Source organism: Chamaea fasciata, unplaced genomic scaffold (genome assembly GCF_029207755.1).
Source record: "Chamaea fasciata isolate MVZ Bird 193981 ecotype frontalis unplaced genomic scaffold, bChaFas1.0.hap1 SCAF_14, whole genome shotgun sequence".
NCBI classification, from domain to species: Eukaryota; Metazoa; Chordata; class Aves; order Passeriformes; family Sylviidae; genus Chamaea; species Chamaea fasciata.
This window is the reverse complement of record NW_027094099.1, coordinates 17,832,407-17,855,405: the sequence shown is the minus strand read 5'-3', so window position 1 is coordinate 17,855,405 and position 22,999 is coordinate 17,832,407. Positions and strand designations below refer to the sequence as shown.

Here is a 22,999-nt window from a genome sequence, read left to right as displayed (position 1 = left end):
GGATGTGGGCAAGCAGCTGGTGGGACTGGAGATGTCTTGCCAAGGCATCAGTGCTGCTAAGGCTTAGTGTGGGTCACCCATGGTGGGAGGTAGGTTCCATCTGGGGAAGATGAATTCCTCACTCTTTGCCTCCTTCTGTTTCCCACATTTTGTCCTCATCATGGAGGGGAAACAGATGATCTCCATGTTTATGTCAGAGGTCTGGAGCTTCCAGCTCACTGGGCACTCCTTGCCCACCAGATAAACATTCCGCTGTTTTTTAGCACATCTCAGGTGCTTTTTCCTTTTCCCTTGTAAACATAAACAGGAGCCGGTGTAGGTCACCGCTGATTATTTTTTATGTGACATCTTGATCTGTGTTCCTCCTGCACCACTCCCTCTGGCAGCAGAGCTGACAAGGATTACTAGGAGGCAGCTTGGGACACCACTGGCCCCCACTGACTGCCCCAACACCCATCCCCTTCTTTTGGGGATTGCTCCTGACACATAAAGAACATGCCTTCACACCACATTCCTGCAGTAACCGTCTGCACAGTCCAGTGGCTCCAGGGTTGCATGCATGAGTGGCAGTCACTTGCACAAGGCCACATGCTTTTGTCACCACCCAGGACCCCTGTGTCCACGGGACAGTTGCCACAAGTTACATGAGAAAAATGTGTCTGCAAGGGGAGGAAGAGCCTGGAAGGCTGAAGTCAGACTGGGGCAAACAGGAAAGTCTGGTTAGGGGTCATTGCTAGATCTCCCCATGGCTCTAGATGCAGTCACATTTATTTACAAGGATGGTCCTGCCTCTGCAGCTCTGTGCTACCCCGGGTGTTCAAACTAATCCCACTTGCTTTGTCCCACATCCTCACATCCCCACAGCATCCTCATTTGACTCCTGCCAGAGCCAGCACAGGGGCAGAGGTGGGCAGGCAGTGCAGGGAACAGCGTCCAGCTGAGCCATACCCCACACCTGCAAAACGGGGCAAATCCACGTGCACTGCTGGGTGGGCACCACGTTTGCTCCAGACTGCGCAAAGCCAAAAAAGCATCCCCAAAACTCATTGCCTGTTCACTGTATCTCCACCTTCAACACTCAGCAGCATCTATTTCAGATCCAGACCCCGGGTGAACCCCTAACACTGACGGTACTGTGCTGGGATGCGGTGCCCACACCAGGACGGGGTACCCACGCTGTGCCCTGTCCCACCACCAGCTGCAGCTGCCACGCCGTGGCATCGCCACAGGTTTCTGTTTACCATCACCTTATTAAGGGATTATTCAGGCTGCGGTTTCCTCGCGCGTCCGATCTGTTTGTGCTCGCGGCCGGTGGCTCGCTGCCATCCCCTAAGCTACACGCCGGGCTATATAAGCGACCTCGCCGCCTCGGCGGCGGGAGGTTCGTACACAGCCCGGCTCCGCTCGGCGCAGGGGAGGTTTCGGTAAGCTGCAGCTCTCTCTCTTCTTTCCGACCGGCTGCAAATCCCTGAACCCGCAGCTGACAAGCTGTCGTCTCGCCCGCGGATCTCAGCTCGGCTGGTGGCTCCGTGGTTAGAAGACGGGACTCTCCTTAAGTGGGGCTTTTATGGCTTTTTAGGTAAGAGAAAAAAACCCAACTCAATCCTGCTGTTTTCCCTTCTGTGGCAGATAGTGGTTGTAGAATTCTCTTGTGTTAAGGCGGTGTAATTAAGAGTGGCTGTGATTGAAGGTGAGGTGGAAATTAATTACTGGGCAGATGACGGCACAGAGGCTGAAAAATATCGATGGGGATGCAGTTCCCTGCGTCCCGCTCCTCCCTTCCTCGTCCCAGTTAATGGGTTTGGGAAAGGGTTACTGGGACAGCTGCAGCGGGGGTCTGGGGGACTTTGCGGGGCTGTTTCATCTCCCGCGGCTCTGTCCCACGCTGGTTTCCCCAGCCCCCTGCCAGACAGGGGACACAGGCAGTTCCAAACCTTCCCTGCTGCCAAGATCCGGCTGCTTGAATCCCCCCTCTTCTAGCATAGCATGTCTGGGGACAGAGGGATGTATCCCAATCCCAAACCTAGTGCTGAACAAGCTGCAGTCAGCTCCAAAAATAGTTGCCAAGTGGGAAACAGGATTAATTTTTTCCTGGTTATTGTCTGGCTGCGAGTTCACGACCCCACCGTAAGCCCACAAAACGCCACTCATGTGTTGCTTATTATTTTTGCTTGACTGGGATTTGCTGAGCCATAATCAAAGTATTTCCTAGTCCCACATTCCCCAGCCTCAGAGGGGATGGTTAGTACCACTTACAAATAACAGTATTCTCGCCACTGGCTGCTTTTTGTCAGCCTTATTTTATGGGTAAACTGAGGCACCAAATGGCTGCGGCAATATTCTCCCCTCCTCCCAGTTCATTTATTTGGGGTCCATAAAATAAAGCACCTGGAATTCCAGCTGGTGTCACTAGGGATAACACCAGCTCCACAGGTACATTCAGAAATTAAATACCCAAATGCGTGATGCTCTAGGGCAAAGGGACTCACTGAAAACAAAATCTGAAGTGGCTGAGCTGGTGAATAGTGACACAAAGCCTCAGTGCCAAATCTGTGCCTGAAGGTAAAGCAAAGTATTGAGCTTCTTGCTACATTTGCAGGAAAGACTTGGCTAGTGCATGGGGTTTTCTGCTTTCAGAGGTGCTCAGAAGCCTTCCCTCTGCTCACACTCTGGGATGTACTGGAATAAGATGCTATCCTCACACTATGCCCAGTTTGCAGGCAGAGGGATGGAGCCATGGGGCTGTCCCTGCTCCTGTGGGGAGTAGAGATGGGTGCCGGGGGGCCTGCAGAGCTGTGTGGGCTGTGAGAGATCCCTGCAGAAGTATTTAAGCTGTTCCAAAGCATGTTAAGGAGATGCTGTTACAAAGCAGTGCTCTGCAGAATAGATTTGGGCTCAGATGTGCTGGTGAGAAGCAGGGGGGATGAGAGCACAGATGTGGAGCCCCTGCTGCTCCCCACTGGGGGAGTAAATGAAGAGCTGCTGGGGGTGGGTGAGCAGGGGGTGTAAGTGGCCCTGTGGCATATTTTGGAGTGCCTCAGCCTGGGAGAAGCACCCCAAAAGCAGCAGGACCTGGGTGAGCTTCGACACGGTCGGGCTTGTCTCTGCAGGACTGGGGAAGGCGTGGGACGGCTGTGGAAACTCCAGGAAGCCCCTGGTCACCTCTGGAGACAACGATGGTCACCATGAAAGGCTGGATTCTCCTCCTCCTCTTGGGAGCCACATCTGTTTTAGGTGAAGGTTAAACATTTCCATTCCAGTCACCACACTGTCCCCTGCCCCTGCCAGTGCAGGCACGTCTCTTGGCAGCTGCTGAGCCAGCAGACACAGCCTGACATCGATGCTGGGTGCTGGTCTGGGTCACTGCGGCGTTTGCCCGGCCAGACAACTTCCACACAAGGGCTGGCTCCCATCCAGCCCCCAGAGTTTGAGCAAAGCCTGTCTGCAAGTCAGTGAGCCTCTGGTTGACCAGGGATGAGCTCCCTGGCCCACTGGCCATGCTGGGACCATCCCTGCCTGCTGTCTCTGAGATCCCATAGTGTCCAGTCTGCACCCAGAGGACCTGGGCACAGGGCAGAGCCGGTGCTGGGGCTTAGCTCCCCAACTTATATTGGGACTGGTCCCAGCAAGCACCCCAGGAACTAGCCATGGCCATCAGCTCCCCTTGGGCACACAGGTGGCCAGCAAGTTCAGAAACCAGTTCTTGTCCCACAGAAACAACCAGCATTATCCACCTTGGATTCATTTTCCCTTGAGCATGGACAGGAAGGATATATTTTACCTCTCCAGCTATACAAAGATTAATTGATCTGAGCTGCTCCAACACAGGAAGCACAAAAAAGTTTTTCTTGGGTGATAAGGGAAATAGAAAATTTCTATCATACCTGAGCTGCAGTGATGCTGTGGGACATCTCCATTACATCCTTCCCTTGGCATCTTCTGCACTGCATCCTACAGGAGCTCTAATCAGCCACAGCCCAATGAGAAAGCTGTAATATTGAGCCTAAAGATGCCTAATTCCTTGAATTTAATTTATTCTTTCATTTACTGACCCTTAGGACAAAGGATTCTGAAACCAGTCCTCAGCAGGGTCCAGATAGGACAGAGAACCTTCAGCCCGCTGGTAATGCTCAGCTTGGAGAGTAAGTTAATTCCCACCTTGGGTAGATTTTCCTCACTGGACAATTTTCCCAACAATTTACAACTAACCAATATTATTTCGGTAGAAGAGGACATTTAGGGTTACAATCATTCTGTGACTGTGATTTAGGCAATGGAATAAATGTTAATCATCCACGACCTCCTGTAGGGTTTTGGCTATCACTGACACATGCTGTTGGCTCCTCTCCTGGAAAAGGGAAGGTCAACGTGTGACCACAGCCCCAGCTCCTGCGGGAGGCATGCGCAGGCTGGGAGGGTGAGAAGAGCCCAGGGATGGGCCAGCACATGCTCTGACCTGCCTTTACCCTGCCCAGCCTGTCCCCACACCCTGGGCGGTTTGTGACACCATGCCTTTAGAATCAAAGCCTGTGGGGGGTTAATTACCTGCAGAGCCCACTCTGCTCATTAATGCCTAGAAGATGCCCCAACCTCTCATCTTTACTGTCCAGGGCTCAGAATTTAAATTCCAGCAGGCACTGAAAGGGCTGGCCATGTCAAAGGATTTGGTGATTTGCCCAGCCTCTTGCCCAGCTCCCAGCAGCTCTCTTAGCCACTGGGAAGAATCAAAGCACCAAAACCATGGACACTGAGAGGTCCCTCCACTTGCTGAGAGGTATTTTCAGAAAAATTACAAGTAAAATAGTGGATGGCACAAGGCAGTGATGCTGGGGCTGGTTCCCTGGCTGGCAAACCCTGCCTGAATCACCCCTCTACCCACAGGTACAAGGAGCAGCTCTCGCCGGGGAGACCCAACCTTCACCTACGTCAGACGCAGTATGTTTCTGCTGGCCAGTGCCATGGGGCAGCCCTGTCCCTTCCCATGTCCCCACCAATGCTCGACCCCTCAGCTTCTCCCTCATCCTCCACTTTCTGCTTTTCCTGCTGTCAAAATACTACCCAGAGCCATGGAATGCTATTTTCCTCCAAGAATCCCCTGCTCATTTCCTATCATCACCAGCCCTGCAGATTAAAGCAGCTGATCCCAAACAAGCTTAGGATCTTGCTGAGATCCCACTTTAATCTGCTTCACGTTTAGTTTTTGCTTGGAGCAAGCATAAACAGGCATTTATCCACAGGATGTGACCACGTCCCCAAGCCCACCTCCTCCTGCAAGCCTCAAATTGCTAAATAATAAATCATGTATCCCACTGCTTGGGATGCTGAACTAGAGATGCCGCTATGCCAACAGATGAAAACCCACCTAAGCCAAGCGCTCACTCCAAGCCAGACATGACTCTCCCATATCTGCTCTCACTTAAAGGGTCTTTTCCACCCACCTGCTTTTATAAGCCAGGATTGTTTTCAACCATCCATTCACAATGTGAACAGTCCAGCTCTGTGCCTGTCTGCCTTTCTAGGAAACAAATCAACCTTCTCTGTTACAAATTGGGTGGAAGAATAGGTATGGGAGATGACATAGCACATGTCTCCAAGAAACTTCATTTTTAGAAACTTTAGTCACTAGCGCATCCTCATAAACATTATTAAAACACTGTCATTTTAAAAAAAGCCCAAACCACAGACTTGGAGTGGATCTCATCCATTCAAAGTACCTTGAACTAATAACATCTCATAGCCTCACTAAAGAAATTCCTTTAAAAATCTTACCTCGTATTAAATTCTCAATGTGTTTTGCAAATTTTCTCTGTTTTACCAATCAGCTGCTCCTGACATGTTCAGCCTGCTCGGTAGCATCTTAAGCTTCTGGTTTGTACTCAGCAAAAGTGGTGCTCACAACAGGACACATGCTGCCTCTATAGAAAACATATGTTGAAATTTGGTTAAAGATATTCAACATGATCATACCAACAATTTTACCCTTTTTTCGTAACTATTTAACCATTTCATTTTAAACTATTTAACCACATTTGAAACAGACAAGTGTTGCCCTTCAAACAACATTTAAATGAGAATGTGTGTTTGATTTACTTAAGCCGAATTTACTCAACACTAAGCATGAGCCTGCACTTTGCTCCCCTTGGGTTTATCTTAATCATCCTGAATTTGGTAGCCTGTGGGGAATTAAGTCAGAAGCCTTCAGATGCCTTTTCATGCTTTAATTCCCAGCTCCCTGAACATGCTTTGAGTTTGTTTAATCCATGTGGTCCATAATATCCAAATGTATAGTCTGAGCTCTATTGAAGCTGCTAAAACCCAACTGCCAGTTTTTGGGCAGCTGTATGTATAACGTGCATCTCAGTAACACACCACTGATGTTATTCAAGGTCCACTGGTGCAAGATTCAAAAAGGTTTTTGTCTCCATGGTCGAAATGGAGCGAGTGCTCAGCAAAGTGTGGCCAAACCGGGGTGCAGAAGCGTACCAGATCCTGCCTAGCTGAGCGCTTCTGGGGCGTGCACTGTAACGAAGCAACTGAGGAAGGGCGGCTCTGCATTGGACATGTTTGCTCAGGTGCTCCTAACTCACTTACGGGCAGGGGAGGATGTTGTGGTCTCACCACTGCTCAGGTGTTGTACTCCCTTTGCTGTCATTTTACCATCTTTCTCTCCTTTGACAGAATTTAGTGATTCCCAAGCAGGGCTGGAGAGTACAAAGAGCAGAGCAGGGCGAGTTTACAGCCAAACAGAAAGATAACAGGGACTCACAATATCTTGGAGATATAGAAAAACTCATTAATTTTGTTACAACAGCAGCTCTCAAGGTGGAGTCAGTGAATGCAGACAGCTGCCTCCATGCAACCTCCAGGAAAGAGATGATGTGGGAATATCAAATTGCCAAAGTCCCTGCTGAAGGGGCTGTGTAATTAATTATATTATTCTTATAATACCCTTTTAACCAAATAATTCTGAAAAATATCTGAAAACATGTTTTGTGGAAAAAAGTTGTTTCCGGTTTTCCCTGATTTCTTACATTTATTTTCACCTTTGAAGTATCAGATAGCTCCTGTAGAGGGGTGGTCTGTGATTGTAAAAGGAATGACTTGAGCCTTGGGAAAAGACAGATTATTATATAGGATTAATCACTGTAGGTAAATGAGAACAGAGTAATATTTGTGAGCCCAAATGTTAAACCCATTGGGTAATGCTCACTTGGCAATTATCCCACATCCTGCCCAAGCCAGGATACCATTAAATAAGGGGAGATAATTTTTGGGATTGACCAAAATCACAACTTCTGGGGATGCACTGGTAACAGAAACCTAGAAAGTTTATGACATTGAATTTGTAATTTTGCCAGGATTGAGCAAAGAGCTCACATGCTGATCGGGATTCAAATTTCCCTGAAATTCAGCCCTTTGGGGAAGGTAAATAACAGTTCCTAGCTGTAATTATATCCACGTGGCTGATTTCTACTAATTGTCAGGTTCAAAATGACATCCTCCCAGCCTTTATAATGCACAGCTGTGGATAATCAGGAAAAATATGTTTTGGATACAATCTACTCCTTATGCGGTATTTGCCTTATTGCATCTAAATTAAAAGCAGACGCCAGAACGTGCTGTGAGTGTTGTGGGGACTTGGGGCTGTTTTTTGACCTGTCTGCTTCTCCTCCAGCCTGCAACATCACCTGCCCCATGGGCCATGTCAATGCCGACTGTGACACCTGCATGTGTGAGGATGCCACCCTGCACGGGAAGGTGTCTCTCGAGGATGGGTCACCTGCCGCTGATGCCCGGGTCTACCTGCAAGCCAAGAAACTCAAGCTGTTGACAATGGCTGATAACAGAGGCATGTTTAGGATCCCGGGGGTTTGTCCTGATGGGAAAAACACCCTTAAAATAAAGAAAGCCAAATATGCAACAGCGACTGTCACCGTGCCTGAGAGCAACCGGAAAAACCTGGCAATCCAAGTGCAGCTGCACCGATCAGGTAGCCCCGAAGAGGGGGGATGCAGGAAGCTTTATGCAGACATCAGAAATAAACTGTTGTTTTATGAGAGGAAGAGTAATGAGATGGCCTTTTCCTTCTCCTGCAGGCAAACCCTACGTTTTCAGGAGCCCTGAGGACAAAGCCAGGAGAGTGGGACAGAGTGTGTCACTCTGCTGTGATGCCCGAGGGAGCCCAGCTCCCGACCGCTACCTCTGGTACGGAGCTTGAATTTGATCTGCCAGAAGTCTTAGCTGTCCAATGGGTGCCAGTTTTATCTCCTTACCATCTCCATAAATTGGGGCGGTGGGTGGAGGTGGTTAGCTATAAAACAGTTAAATGCACTGAGAACTGATGGCTGCAAGAGATGGCTTCCTTAAGATGGCACAGTAATATCATCTGCTGAGGGATTCACTGGAAAAACACACAAAGAAAGAGTTTAAAAACCTCGTCAGACAAAACTGGCAGCTCTGCCTGCCTGCCAGCTGTCCAGCAGCCATACTGCAGTACTGCCAGGGGTAGGGGAAAAATTTTTAGGTGATGCCACCTAGCCAAACTAAAAACTCAGGGAAACTGAGGCAGGAAATCTGGCAAAATCCACATAGTAGGATGCAGGATTAGGCCATCACTGTGCTCCAGCCAGACGGTCAGTCTCTGTCCCCTTAACTGTTCCTGGCAGGTACCACAATGGCTCTCTGCTGGATCCCTCCTTGTACAAATATAAAAACAACCTTATTCTGAAGAACCTGAAGAGAGAACAGTCAGGAGAGTATTTTTGCAAGGCCAGCAGTGCCGGGGGTTCAGCAAAGTCTCAAGTTGCCAAGCTGGCTGTCATAGGTAAGAGAAAATGCACCTGATGTTCTCCAAGCAGCTGGGGAGGTGTTGGTGTGCAGGAACCAGAAACTGTAGTACATCTGGTAAAGAAAAGTCACAGAAAAAATACTTGAGGTTTACATCATTCATCTGTTTGCAGATAAGCTTGAGTGAGCTGGTTATGAACCAGACGCTCCCTACAAAATAGAGCTCTGGATTGCAGGTGGCCTATCAACCTCAACCTGCTGCTGTCAGATTTCTCACTGTACTTGCTGCCCGACAGGGGAATATTTCTGCTTGTTTAGGGTTGTTTTAAAAGTCTTGGGATATTTTCTAGTCCTGCCATAGTCAAAAGGCCAGGCAGCAGTAGAGGATCTAGCTGAGGGCGGGCTGGATGACTATAGTGGATAAGCAGGAGCAGGGAGGATCCTGCAAACAGTTTTTAATCAGGGTCCTAAAGCTAAAGCAGAGCTACTTGCTTCACTGAAATGAGTTAACTAGCTCACCAAAATCCTGCAAAAACATCACTGCTTTTAGGAGCAATGTTTAGCTCTGAGGTTTCAGACAACATAGTGATGACTGTACAATTATTTCATGCTGCTCATTAAGAAATCCTATTCAACAGGAAGAGAAGAGGCAGCCTGTGACTCCCAACCCCAAAGCCACCTCATCCGACTTCCTCACGATTGCCTCCAAAAAGCAACAAACTCCTTCTATTACGACGTGGGCAAGTGCCCAGCAAAGACCTGTGTGGGGAAGCTGGATAAGGGACTTCGGTGTAAGGACAATGTGTCCTACTGCTGTGGGGTATCCAAGATGGAAACCAGGGACATCTCCTGCGATGGCTACACGCTCCCCACTAAAGTCATTGTCGAATGTGGTTGTAAAATATGCACCGAGACCAAAATAATGGTTCGAGGCAGGGCCACAGCAGCAGATAATGGTGAGCCACTGAGGTTTGGCCACATCTACATGGGGAACAAGAGAGTGAGTATGACTGGCTACAAGGGAACCTTCTCCATCCACGTTCCAGCAGATATGGAGAGACTGGTTCTAACTTTTGTGGACCGGATGCAGAAGTTTGTGAACACAACAAAAGTTCTGCCCTTCAAGGAAAATGGAGGTGCTGTATTTCACGAGATCAAGTTACTAAGAAAGAAAGCCCCTGTTACACTGGAGTCCACTGAAACCAATGTGATTTCTCTGGGGGAAATGGAAGAAGATGATCCAATTGCTGAATTAGAAATTCCTCCCAATGCATTTTATAGGAAAAATGGAGAGGTCTACAGTGGCAAAGTGAAAGCCAGTGTGACATTTCTGGACCCAAGAAACATCTCCATAGCCCCTGTGACACAAAGTGACCTGAACTTTGTAGATGAGGAAGGAGATGTATTTCCACTCCGCACGTACGGCATGTTTTCTGTGGACTTCACGGATGAACAGGGCACCGAGTCCCTCAATGCAGAAGAGGTGAAGGTTCATCTGGATGCTGCTCAGGTCAAGATGCCAGAGCATGTGCAAGAGATGAAGCTTTGGTCCCTGAACCCAGAGACAGGGTTATGGGAGGAAGAAGGGGACTTCAACATCGAGAAAAGCACACGGCGCAAAAGGGAGGAGAGAACATTTTTGGTTGGGAACATGGAGATCAAAGAGAGGCGTCTTTTTAACCTGGATGTCCCTGAGAGCAGACGGTGCTACGTCAAAGTCCGAGCCTACAGAAGCGAGAGATTTCTGCAAAGTGAGCAGATCCAAGGGGTTGTGATTTCTATTATAAACATGGAGCCAGAACCAGGGTTCTCCTCCAACCCCAGAGCATGGGGCCGTTTCGACAGCGTAGTCACTGGTCCCAACGGCGCCTGTGTGCCCGCCTTCTGCGATGAGCAAAACCCTGAAGCCTATGGAGCTTACATCTTGGCAAGCATGGGGGGTGAAGAGCTCGAAGCTGTGCCCTCTGCTCCCAAACTCAACCCTGCTGCTATTGGGGTCCCACAGCCATACCTCAACAAGCTCAACTACAGGAGGACAGACCACGAGGACTCCAACATCAAGAAAACAGCATTCAGCATTAACATGGCCAAGCCAAGCCCTAATTCCCCAGAAGAGAACAATGGCCCTATTTATGCCTATGAAAACCTCAGTGAATGTGAGGAAGCTCCACACAGTGCTGCTCACTTCAGGTTTTACAGGATAGAAGGAGACCGGTATGACTTCAACACTGTTCCCTTCAGTGAAGATGACCTCATGAGCTGGACCGATGACTACCTGGCGTGGTGGCCCAAGCCCATGGAATTTAGAGCCTGCTACATTAAAGTAAAAATAAATGGACCCCAGGAAGTGAATGTAAGGTCTCGTAACATGGGTGGGACACATCCACGTACTATTGGAAAGCTCTACGGCATCAGGGATGTGCGCAGCATCCGTGACCCCCAGCAGCGAGACGTGTCCACAGCCTGCCTGGAGTTCAAGTGCAGCGGAATGCTCTTCGACCAGGACCGCGTGGACCGCACGCTCGTCAAAGTGGTCCCACAAGGCAACTGCCGTCGAGTGAGCGTCAACAGCATGCTCCACGAGTACCTGGTGAACCACCTCCCCATGGCCACCAACAACGACACCAGCGAGTACACAATGCTGGCACCTCTTGACCCGCTGGGACACAACTACGGCATCTACACAGTCACCGATCAAGACCCGAGGATCGCCAAGGAAATTGCCCTGGGTAGGTGTTTTGATGGCACATCTGATGGCACATCCAGAACCATGAAGAGCGATGTCGGTGTTGGGCTGACTTTCACCTGTTCGGAGAGGAGCACGACAGAGCAAAGCATCTTCCAGTCTCAGAGGAACTTGGGCCAGCAGTCTCCAAGGGACTCGGGCCAGCAGCCTCCGAGGTACTTGGGCCAGCAGTCTCTGAGGGACTTGGGTCAACAGTCTCCGAGGGACTCAGGCCAGCAGCCTCCAAGGAGCTTGGGTCAGCAGTCTCCAAGGGACTCGGGCCAGCAGTCCATCCTGGTTCTGCCAGGGCAGAGCCCCACGTACCGGAGGCCGCCGGCAAGCCGCCGAAATAACCAAGCCAGGATCCCGATGACAGGCCAACGTCCCACCTACTAGAGCTATATAGGAGCATTGGTAAAGTTGTTCACACTCAATTAAATATAATTTGAAAGTAACATCAACCCGCTAAGTAATGTAATTGAAAGCTGGTAGGTGTCATTATTTATGAGACATAATTAAGGTGCCATTTTTTTTCCCCACCAGAAAGGAAAAATGTAAGGCGAGAATTGGGGGCCAGCAGAGGTAGTGAGTTTTTGTCTTATTAAATGCATCCATAAAAATCTTCTTTCTGCCTGACATTAAACAGCTTCACATGATAGCCTAAAGGGAAGACTAAACACATGATTCAATTAAGTCATGTACATAAAACATTCTTCTGTTCTGCATCTGCAGACTTTGCCAGCCCAAGTACCTGTACAGTAGTTGGTAACATGAAAAGGAATAAACTGATTTCCTCATACTGAACTCAACTGCAAGGTTTCGTACTTGAAATGTAAGTATTTTATTTATTTCTAGCTTGTTTTAGAATGACTGTATTCAAGTTAAACTACTGGCAGCTGCATTTCTAAGAACTCACATGCTCAATAGTACAGAGAAGCCATGTGGATTTGTAGGCTCCACATAGAATCAGCTAGAGTTTTCTCTTGCTTCTTGCATTATTTGACAAGAAAATCCATGCTCTGTGATAGAGTAGGTTAATAAAAAAAAGTAATTTTGTAACTTCAACAATGTGTGTCATTTTTATGTTTGAAATGCCCAAGTAAATAAACATGTAGAGCTGAGCAAAGAATAACCTGCAGGATTTCATCTTTCTGTTCACCAACAGGTCACAACTTTATCAGTGTGAGACTGATCCTGGATATGGGTGAGGGGTTTTGTAGGTGCCTGGTTCTCCTGCAGCCCCAGGGTTTCGTCACGGCATACTGCAGTCAGGGAATCTCTCCCCAGCTTGACATGTGGAGAGTCAGCAATGGCTCTGGGAGAATCAGAGCAGCAAGTCTGGCCAGGGATGAATTAAGGAGTGCCACAAGATGGAGGGAAATAAGGGCTGGGAATTCATGCTTTAAGGATGATAGGAAACCAGCCAATGTTGAACAGTGCTGGGCGGAGATACGGAGAAGACAGGCTTCCCTCCACACTCAGCAGCAGTGAGCATAAGCTGGCAAGAAGCTGCTCTTAGCTGAAGGTACAGCTGCCCACAGAAGGGGTCAGTTATCCCTCTCCAAGTGACCTATTAAATTGTCCTTTCAATCCCCCACCCTTTCTAGAGTGAAATCAAGGACCACACAGCAGAGAGATGTTTACAGGCAAGCACTGGCAATAAACTTTTGGGTGCAGACAAGCCAGCAAGTATCTGACACCAAAATTCTCACCAAGAAAGATAATAAAAAAGTGGACACTGCTATTGGATGCAAACTGGAATTCAAACACATGCTCTAGCATGGATTTCCCTCTCCTACCAAATCCCCTCCTATGGATTTGAAGCCAGTTCTAGGCCTGTGCTGCCATACCCACTGCCCATCAAGGGCATAGAGAATCTTTCAAGAGTGTTTAGCAAGCTTCAGAACAGTTTCTCAGGTCTGACATAAGGCAGGTTGAATTATGCTTTAGCATGTAAAAACCCCTTAATAATCCACCTTTTAATGCAAATTGACAGTTATCAAAGAAAAGCAGAAAAGGAAGAGCTGTGGAATACTCTGGCATATCCTCTTCATACCAATGAATTTAGACTCTGTGTGTTTTCTTTTGTGTCTAGTCTGCTGCAAGGGCTTGGCAGGAGCCGGAGCCAAAGTGGCCAGTGGGGAGCATTAGCTTGGACCTTCCCACAGAGCTCTTGGCTTGGGCAGAGAAATGTCTCTTCCCTCTGCTCCCCTCCTCCTCTGCAGACACACAGCCAAATCCCAAACTTAGTTTCATCACTTTGAAAGTGAAGTAACACAAATGACTTCTACAGACTAACCCAAGAGATAAATGGATGAAAGCACACTCAGGATTTGATCCCTGTGCTCCATGTGGGCTTGCCAGTCAAACACAACAGAATACAGGGCTCTTCCTTCTGGGGACAAATGTGTGTTTAACAGCACAGAAATGGTCACGGCCCTACAGCCTGGAACAGCCTGAAGCTCTCCAAGTTTCCCCAAACTGTCCCCCTCTGCAGCTTAGCGCTGACTTGGAGGAACAAACTAATCTGCGCACTCACTGAGTCCCTGAGCTCTCCCAGGAGGCTGCTGGCAGACTGTGCTGGACACAGAGCAAGACAGAGGTTTCAAACACGGGTGTTTAAGCACTACCAACAGAAAACAACCTTGACACAGCCACCACTCAATGCTAGCACTTCATTATTGATGAGCCACCATCCCATGTACATTAAGGAAAGTTTATATAAAAGCAAAGCTACAGCAGGGTCCTGGCATCTGCTACTCACACAAACTTTATGCTACAGTTCAGTGTCAGTTCTGACTCCTCCAGCTTGTGTTTATGGTCAGTGTATGGCAGTGTCCGTTCTGCAGCCTGAAACCTAACCCACACTCCCACGTATCAGAGAGCATCAGCTGGAGGAATGCAAGAAGGCTGGGACCCAGCTCCTCCCTTGGCCTTAGCCTTTGGACCACCAACCTTGAGGAACAGGCTGAGGAGGGAGACCTGGCTCCTAAACATCAGCAGGTTTGTGGCTAATGGCAAAGCATCTCCTATTAAGGTCACTTAGTTTCCAATCTGCAGATGAATCCAGTGAACTATCCCTCCTGTTTTCAAAGGAAACTACTGCTTTCCAGAAGCTATAAGGATGCTAGCAGATAGGATAAACAAAAGGACAGATATTCTTGTCTGGCCTCAACCAGCAAATTATTGGGGGATTTTGCAGATAACTTTATAAAAAGGCTCAAGTACTTTGATTAGTCACTCATACTTTTTGTTTATTTGTAATATATTCAGAAAACAGGAAAAAAAAGGTGTCCTAGGAAGCAGGGGGAGCAGTAAGGTTGAGGAACATGAAACAGATGCATCTAATTGTGAGTCACCAGCATCCTAGGAAATATCACTCCTTCTATTAAAATTTGTTTGAAATCCATGATGAAATCATCCCTATCTAACACCAGAGCCCTTCTGGCACCCAAATATTTTGCAGTTCTGCCTGTGATTTGGTCCCAGTGATGTTAAATTGAGCCATAGTGGACGATAGGTCTGTGAATACCTCTGTTGCTTTCTCTCTCTCCTCTGAGAGGAGGACAGCTGTTTTATTTTGTCGTTCCAATGGCCAGGGTAGCTGCACTCAACCTCACCAGTGGTACTGGGGATCGAATCACTGTGTCTGTGTTCCAGAGTCAACCCTGACATGCTATTCCACACCTCATCAGTGAATGCCCCATTTTTGTTTTGTCTGTTCTGCAAAAATAATTAGATTTTCATTACTTACCCAGTTAAATCCCTGCAGAGCCAGGTGAAAGCAAAGTTTCCAAAGAGACATTTTGGCTAACAGCTGCCTGGGGAACACCAATTCCATTTAAAACTTCTCTACCATGCCAAAAATAGCATGCCAAAGACTTCCTCCATTAAAAAATAAATTAATCTTAGCTTCTTTGCGCCATCAAATGACTTGGAGAAAGTTGTGCATATTCAGAGCTAGGACATTAACTGTTAAACAACACAGAATGGTCTAATCTTTTATAACCTCTCACACAGAAAGCAAAAGAAGCCTTAAAGCAAACTCTCCACAGATCAAAAGATTAAGTTACAAGTACATGGGATCCTGGCTGCAATATGGTTTAGACATTATTCACTATTAAACAACTAACTGAAGGCGTTCTGTACCGGATTTTCACCATCTTCTGTCCAGCTGTCCTTGGTTTTCACCCAAAACGGATGCAGCGAGCTCCATCTACAGGGATTCTGGGCACATGCTACCTGAAACTTCCCAAAAACACAGGGAAAGTCTTCCATTTGCTTTATGCTTGAGTGAGAACCAGATAATTATTGTCTGCCAGCAATAGGTCTCACACCGGGCGTGACCTAAAACTGAGGATGAAAGATACACAAAGGAGTTAAAAGAATTTTCCTCAAGTTGCTGCTAGGAAGAAGCTGCTGATTCAACAGTTCGGTTATCTAAAAGCCTTTAACCTGGACTCTTTAGCCTGAACTTTTGACACTCTGTTCTTTCTGTGGGAGTCATGCCTCGTTGTTCATTTTGCTCAGGTTATAATGAACAAGAACTATTTTTCCAGTGCCTAGGGATCTGGAACATCTGAAAAGCTGGATCCAGAAACGCTGAAATTCTTGAGTCTTAGTTAACTAAAACACTTAAGTCCAAAACTCTTTATCATTAGTGCTTAAAATTATCTCTAAATTGTGGTGGTGGGGTTTTGCCATACAGTGAGGGAACAAGCCCCAGAAAACTCTAAACCACCCACCACCCCCACAAACACACAAAAAACTCACTGACCCACCCATCCTTCTACTGGCATAAAGTGGTTACTAACTTTTACAGACTGAGCTGAACAGAGTAAAAACAAACTGACTCCACAACTTTCACTTGCAAAAAGTAGCAGGGAGCAAAATACAGAAATACATCATTTTCTTGAAAGTAAACTTGCCGGATTTAGAATTTCTGCAGCACAAACTGCACCAACTCTGCGGTCAGGAACAACAGGAATTCTCCACAGGAGCCTGACTTCCACCTTGCTGTTGTTTCCAGTTTTTGACTCTGATTCATAGACTTGGATTTCTTGGAGGACCATGTGTTTTGGAAAACCTGTCAGAGGCAATTAATTGATGGACTAATGGCAATAGAAGAAAAATACTGCAGCAGCTGCTATAACAGATGCTTCTTCAGAAACATTTTAATCCTTGTGATATGACAAATTTTTCTAGATTTTTTTGCTTTTACTTCAGTAGAACTCAGAAAAAGAACGAAAAAGCTGGCAAATACTAGAACAGCTTCTAAGATACAGCCAGTCTTTGCTCTGCTGTTACGCTCAGTGCTACATTACATTTTTTAAGACAAGTGTAAGAACCACAGGTTTTAGGGTTCTTGACATGAAATACTTCTGGTATATGCCATTAAGCAAAAACAGATTGAGGAAAATCTTGGATTAGATTAACAACTCCTCATCCGGTAAAAAACCTCTCCCATCAGAAAGTGAAATAGTAGAACATCAATCTCGATGGAGGGCACAAAAATTTTAAATGGGGCGTATCCCAAGATATGAAAACAGAAAGGGGATGGAAGAAAATCATCATGGACAGGAAAAAATTCTCTTATGTTTCCAGCTAAGTTATTCACCTCAATGCAGGAACACAAAGAGAATTTTAGTATCAATATCAAACTAGACAGCCTAAAGCTCAGTGAGCATTAGAAAAGCTCACTGGATTTTAGTATTTCCAGAATAACGTAACTGTCCAAAACTTATGCCTGAAGAAAATTATACCAAAGCCTCAAAAAAAAAAAAAACAACCAACCTGGAAATGTTATATAAAAATAAATTTATTTCTCAACAGTGGAAACAAGGATTTATTCAATATCTACAGCACTCATGGAGATTCTCTTCCTGAATAGGGAAAGATAACAAGTATCTTCAGGAAGCCACCATGAAAACATGTGGATGACAATAAGATCAAACATATGGGAAGAAATCCCTTAATTAAGTTGCATGTTATAGGTGGGCTTTGAAATACTTTATATTACTATTAACTTACAGACATTAAAAAATACATTTATTGTTTTATATCCTGTACCAATGTTCCCCGCTCTTTCAGAGTCTTTTTTGCCATGTTAAGTTTGAGTGTTTGAAATCTGCATTCCTGATGAACTCTTCTTGGATTCTGCTGGAACCAAAGGTGCATATATCCATTGTAGAAGTCAACTGCTGTAAGCTTCTTCTTTAAAACGACCGTTTTGATTCCAACCCAGCCTTCCTAAAACAAACAAACAAAAAAAAAGGTAGTAAGCTTCTTCCATGTTTAAAGCTATCTTTAGCTCCCATAGGCTGTCTTACAGAATACATTTTATTCAATGTCATCAGGCTTACAAGTCAAATTTTTGCTTTGCAAATGTGCAAAGCCTGTTAATGGAAATTAAAAGTTTAAGGTATCAAATAAAACATCTGGCGCTGATCTGAACTAGCACAGAGACTAACAATGGACAATTAAGACAAAAGTTAGGCACCACACAAATACCAAAAACCTCATCTTTAGGGCAGTGAATATAAAACAAATGGGAAAAGCCTACCTTGCAGCGAGCTATCAATGTTTGGGACATTTTATGGAACAGCACTGAACCAGGAACAACTTCACAGTCATTTATTATTTGATCTAAAAGCAAAGAAAGATCATCCTGTATTTTTTATGCCAACAAATACAGAAAAGGTTTAAACCAATTCTATTCCTTTGAAGGATGATAACCATCTTGAGTCACTATTTTGCTGAAAAATATTTTATTGTATTCTGTGTTTTATTATAACCAAATGAGCAGAAACAATCAGAACAGTCATTCTCTGGCACTACTCCATATCTGATCCGTGAACACTCACTAAGCCCTGATTAGTCACACACCTCGGCCCACAAGGCACTCAGATTCCTAAAGAAAATGGTTTAAAAATTTAATAATTTAAGAGTAAATACCAGAAAAACCAGGGATATTATCCACTTCCACAAAATCCAGGAGTTTAATGGTAGTACCCTTCCAGAGTGTCTGTAAGGGAAACTGGAAACAGAAACAGATGACACATTGAGAATCTTTTCACATTTCCAGGCTTTATTTTTTTTCCTTAGGCAAAATACTTGTGATAATAACACTAAGGGAAAATTTAGCTGTATGTCTTGATAGGAGATTTTCCTTATCAGACTTAGTCTTCCTTACCCTTCCTCAACTGAAACCATTAGCCTATGCAGAAGTGAGTTAAGCAATTAGCTCCAACAGCTCTTCACTGTGGCTGTTTGCACTGTTTACTGCCATGCAGAGATCCCACTGTAGCATTCCAAACTTTCTCAAATACATCAAGGAAAATCACAGAGCTAACGAAACAACGTAAAATTTTTGAGCTGATTTCACAGTTGGGATCAAGTCCATGAAAATTCTCCTGCACATTAATTCCACCTCTAATGATAAACTACCAGGATTTTAGAACACACGCAAGATTACAGAGGCTAAAATAACTAAAATTGAGGTTTAGTGATTAGTTAAAATAACTCCATAACTCCATCAAACTCAGCCATGCCATAGGACAGAAGAGGGTTCCAAAAAATCCAGTCTCACCATACTTCCTATTGCACGATGCAGTTGAATTATTTGTGCAGCTGTTTGCTCTTCCCATTTTATACAACTTTTCGCTATAGAGATTTTAGGAGCTAAGGGGAAAAGAGAAATTAGAAGACTTCTTATTTTGCTTTGTATCTTTTGGCAAGCAGCTGTACTACTTTATTCTATTTCAAACCTTAGTTGTTCCTGACCAATAATGGGTCTACCATCCAGCCAAGGTATCTCAGACAAAAACTGGAGAAAAGATTTTATAAACAATTTGGACTATTTTTTTATTTACTCATTGCACTGCAAACTTGTATCATGCTTACAAGCACAGCTGTAACCCTTCTGTCTGCATTACAACCATGAAGAATAACAAACTCAGATATTGTGACATCAATAGTGATTTTGATATTGTACAAGTAACTGGAAAAAAATTATTGTAATAAGTCTGAAGAATTCTGAAGCACCTTTCTCCTGCATGACTTTTTTAAGCCAGAGAAGGCAGTGAAGAGAGCATATTGAGAAATGAAACAAACAAAAAAAAATACAGCCCAGGATGGCAGGAAACTTTAGTCTTCCAGCTGATAAAGGAAAAAATGAATAAGTCGTATTAAAAACAATGTGTACCTACCAAATGTTACTCCTTCTTTTGGCTGCTCTTTTTTATTTCTTAAACTTTCAGGCAAGTTCTTCAAAACTGCTAACAGCTGCAAAATTACATTTTGTACAGAGTATTAGCCAAGCTAAGTTTAAGCAATAATAAACAAAGTAAAAACTTAATTCTTCAACAGTGAAACTGTCCTGTGAGCTTTTACAAAATTGGCTCAGCATATTCAGAAGATGTGTATCCTAAACACAGTAAAGACATCTTTCCCACTGAATCACAATTAAAAAATGCAAGTTTTTTTTTTTTTTTTTACAGATGATCTCTTCTCTGATATTAATCCCAGAACATGACAAAAGCTGACTATTTAAATAAAAAAGCAGATATTCATTTAAATGAAAGAACCTGCACTTTTTCCACAGACAGCATTTGGATTCTTCAGTGAATAGAAACAAAACAGCAACACACAGGACTGACACTGATGCCTGATCACAGACCACTGAGCTTTCCCCTCTCAGCAAGCCAAAATGCTCACAAAACACCTCCTTTCACATCATCCTCCTCTTAAACCTGAAGCCAGCTCTGAACAAGATTAGTAAGAATTCTGTTTGCACATGCTAAAAGCAAAGTATCAGCCAGAAGGGACACAGCTGGCAGGACTTTACCATGTTTGCACCCATCTTTGCCAGCATCCCTTCCAGCTCCTGTGCCGTGCAGCGGGGAGGAACAGCAACCTCTTCTTGCTTAATAATTGGACCTACATCAAACCTGCAAGGCAGAAAACATACAACCTTACTGGAGAAGCTGAAGCTTAATTAGCAGTTCAAAAGTCTGCATTCAATACATTAGCTCAGTTACTAATTACCCTTTTTTATCCCCCCTAAAACTATTTCACATTATCAAAATGTTTGGTTCACCAGACAACACAATGAAGAGAACACCAGACCTCTCTTGGAAGCAAGATTCTCCTCAGCAAGCTGAGACTGATATGAACACACAATTTACAGTTCAGAACATGAGATCTCAGAAGAAACAACCTGAAATACTCAGAGGAAATTTGTTTCACACTTCTGAGATCTATTATTAGACAAGAATCTAAGAAAGAAAAGGTAACTAGAATAATGTATTTTCACGAGCCTTTTAAGCCAGAGTTTGGGTTGAAACTACAACACATAATCTCTCTCATGCCTAGACAGGCAATTTCTTGTCTTCTGTCCACTTACAGGACATTACAGGCAACTCTGATGTCTGAAAACCAGGTCTTTTCTGTTCTGTCATACCAAACCTATTGATACAACTTGTGTGACTGTCCTCTGTCTGTTCCCTGTGATAATGTTAAGAATTAGAGAACAGGCCTGGAGTGCAAATTACACACTTATTAAAATACTGTAACTGTGGCAAATCTCATTTAGTTAGATGAACATTTTTAAGTGTTTCAAACTTTAAAATTAATCACACACATTTAAAAAATGTGGTTATGTAGAATGACTTAAATGATGACTTCAACAGTGTGTTGCCTGAGAGGCAACAGCAACAGTGAGTCATCTGTAAAGCACACCAAACCTACCTTTTTGGTCTTATTTCCATAATGGTCACCCCAGTCACTTTATCACCATGAAGGACTGTATGGACTATGGGTGCAGGACCACGCCATCGTGGGAGACAGCTGGGATGGACATTCAGCATGCCACTGGAGTGAAATATTCACAAGTTAGAACCTGAAACATACGTAAATGGAGCGCAACAAATATTACAGTGAAACTATCTGCTCATCCCTTCTCATGTGTCACTGGCTTAAATATGCACTTGAAGTAAAATTCACACTATATAAATGTCAGTTTCTCAGTGAGCACACAAAGAGAGATAATAAAGGCAAACATATTCTGCTGAATATTTGCATAAATTTATACCCATGTATCAAGGAACACTGAACTTCACAATGACAGCAACAGTGCTCAGGCTAAGCATGTGAACCCAGGGAAGCTGACCTCACCTACTGCAAGTCACAGATGCTGCCTCAAAACGAGAGCACAGCTCTGCTAACGTAGCAGTGACAGATGTCCTGTCCACACACTTACTATGGGAACTGTAGAATGAGGTCCTCGCTTAGAAGACGTCCGAAAGATGCCACGACACCAACATCAAACTGCCCCACGGGTCCCGTGTGTGGCCACTCGTGCACAGGCAGCTGGAGCTCCCTGGCACATCTCCTCACGGGCAGGTCCCCGGGCAGGCAGGAGGGCAGGGTCACCACCTCCAGCCGGGACACGAGAGAGTCCTCGCTGGGCTCCCTGGGGTGGACAAGGTGTTGAAGGCCCCGTGCAGACAGACTGAGGCGAGGGCTGGGTCACCTCCACCCCTCGCTGTGCCCCTGCGCCAATCCCCACAGTTTCTGTGATCCCTGATCCCACGCTCAGGCTCCTTCCCCCTCACTTCTCTGCCATCCACCCTGCCCAACCCACGGTCCCTCCCGCGCCACTCCACCTCATCCCTCAATAACCTCTGAGCCTCATCCCGACTCTCATCTCCCATCCCTGGCTGCCCAGCTCTCTCTCACCCTCCCCAGACTCTGCCGTGTCCCCTCAGGCTCCGCGCCCCTCACGTCCCCGTCCCCCCTTCAGGCTCCTCCCTCACGTCCCCGTCTCCCGTTTCCCCTCCGCCCCTCTCTCCGGGCCCCGTCTCCCCTCAGACCCCTCTCCCCCGCGCCCGGGCGATACCCGGCGGCCCGCAGGGCTCGCAGGGCGGTCACGGCGAAGCGGTCGGTGCCGAAGAACAGGACGCGCCATGGCGGCCCCGCCGCCCTCACGCCCTGGCGCCAGGCGCGCAGCACCCGGGCCCGCATCGCGGAGCTCCCGCCGCGCGCGGCGATGACGCCGCGGAACCCGCCCCGCGCCGGGGCCGCCCCTCAGGGCCGGGACGGCGCCGCCATAGTCGCAAAATTATAGAATTGTAGGGGAATGGGAAGGGTTCCACACGGATCATGGAGTGTAACCCATAGCCCTGCGCAGGACACCCCAGTAATCCCACCCTGTGCCTGAGAGCGTCGTCCGAACGCTTCTTGAGCTCTGGCAGCCGTGATCGTGACCATTCCCTGCAGAGCCCCTTCCAGTGGCCGACCACCCTCTGAAAGCCTTTTCCTGACATCCAACCCAAATCTCCCCTGATTCATCTTTATGTCGTTCCCTCAGGTTCTGCCACGGGTCACGAGAGAGAGCAGTGTCTGCCCCTCTGCTATCGGCAGGATGCTGAGGACCACAATGAGGTCCCTCGGTCTCTTCCAGGCTGGACAAAACAAATGTCATCGGCT

General features: G+C 46.2%; 2 protein-coding genes across 5 annotated transcripts; one reads left to right on the top strand and one right to left on the bottom strand.

Moving 5' to 3' along the window:
• Nucleotides 1-1,333: 1,333 nt before the first annotated feature.
• CILP (cartilage intermediate layer protein) lies at nt 1,334-12,316 on the top strand. Of its 3 annotated transcripts, XM_066196384.1 has the most exons (10): nt 1,334-1,424; nt 1,514-1,579; nt 3,111-3,234; nt 4,059-4,142; nt 4,882-4,935; nt 6,387-6,572; nt 7,676-7,990; nt 8,097-8,205; nt 8,667-8,824; nt 9,426-12,316. In XM_066196384.1, exons 3-10 carry the CDS (start codon nt 3,177-3,179, stop codon nt 11,906-11,908), a joined length of 3,447 nt encoding a protein of 1,148 aa, XP_066052481.1. In that variant the 5' UTR covers nt 1,334-1,424; nt 1,514-1,579; nt 3,111-3,176; the 3' UTR covers nt 11,909-12,316. The 3 variants fall into 3 exon arrangements, with proteins under 3 accessions (XP_066052481.1, XP_066052480.1, XP_066052482.1); XM_066196383.1 differs by having other exon boundaries at nt 1,389-1,579; XM_066196385.1 differs by lacking the exon at nt 6,387-6,572 and having other exon boundaries at nt 1,389-1,579.
• Nucleotides 12,317-17,312: 4,996 nt separating this feature from the next.
• On the bottom strand, nt 17,313-22,538 carry MTFMT (mitochondrial methionyl-tRNA formyltransferase). Of its 2 annotated transcripts, none has more exons than XM_066196137.1 (9): nt 22,410-22,538; nt 21,771-21,983; nt 21,260-21,382; nt 20,358-20,460; nt 19,720-19,795; nt 19,101-19,192; nt 18,467-18,548; nt 18,075-18,157; nt 17,313-17,761 (listed from the first exon to the last, which is right to left on the bottom strand). In XM_066196137.1, exons 1-9 carry the CDS (start codon nt 22,532-22,534, stop codon nt 17,561-17,563), a joined length of 1,098 nt encoding a protein of 365 aa, XP_066052234.1. In that variant the 5' UTR covers nt 22,535-22,538; the 3' UTR covers nt 17,313-17,560. The 2 variants fall into 2 exon arrangements, with proteins under 2 accessions (XP_066052234.1, XP_066052235.1); XM_066196138.1 differs by lacking the exon at nt 22,410-22,538 and adding an exon at nt 22,193-22,253.
• Between the last annotated feature and the right edge of the window lie 461 nt (nt 22,539-22,999).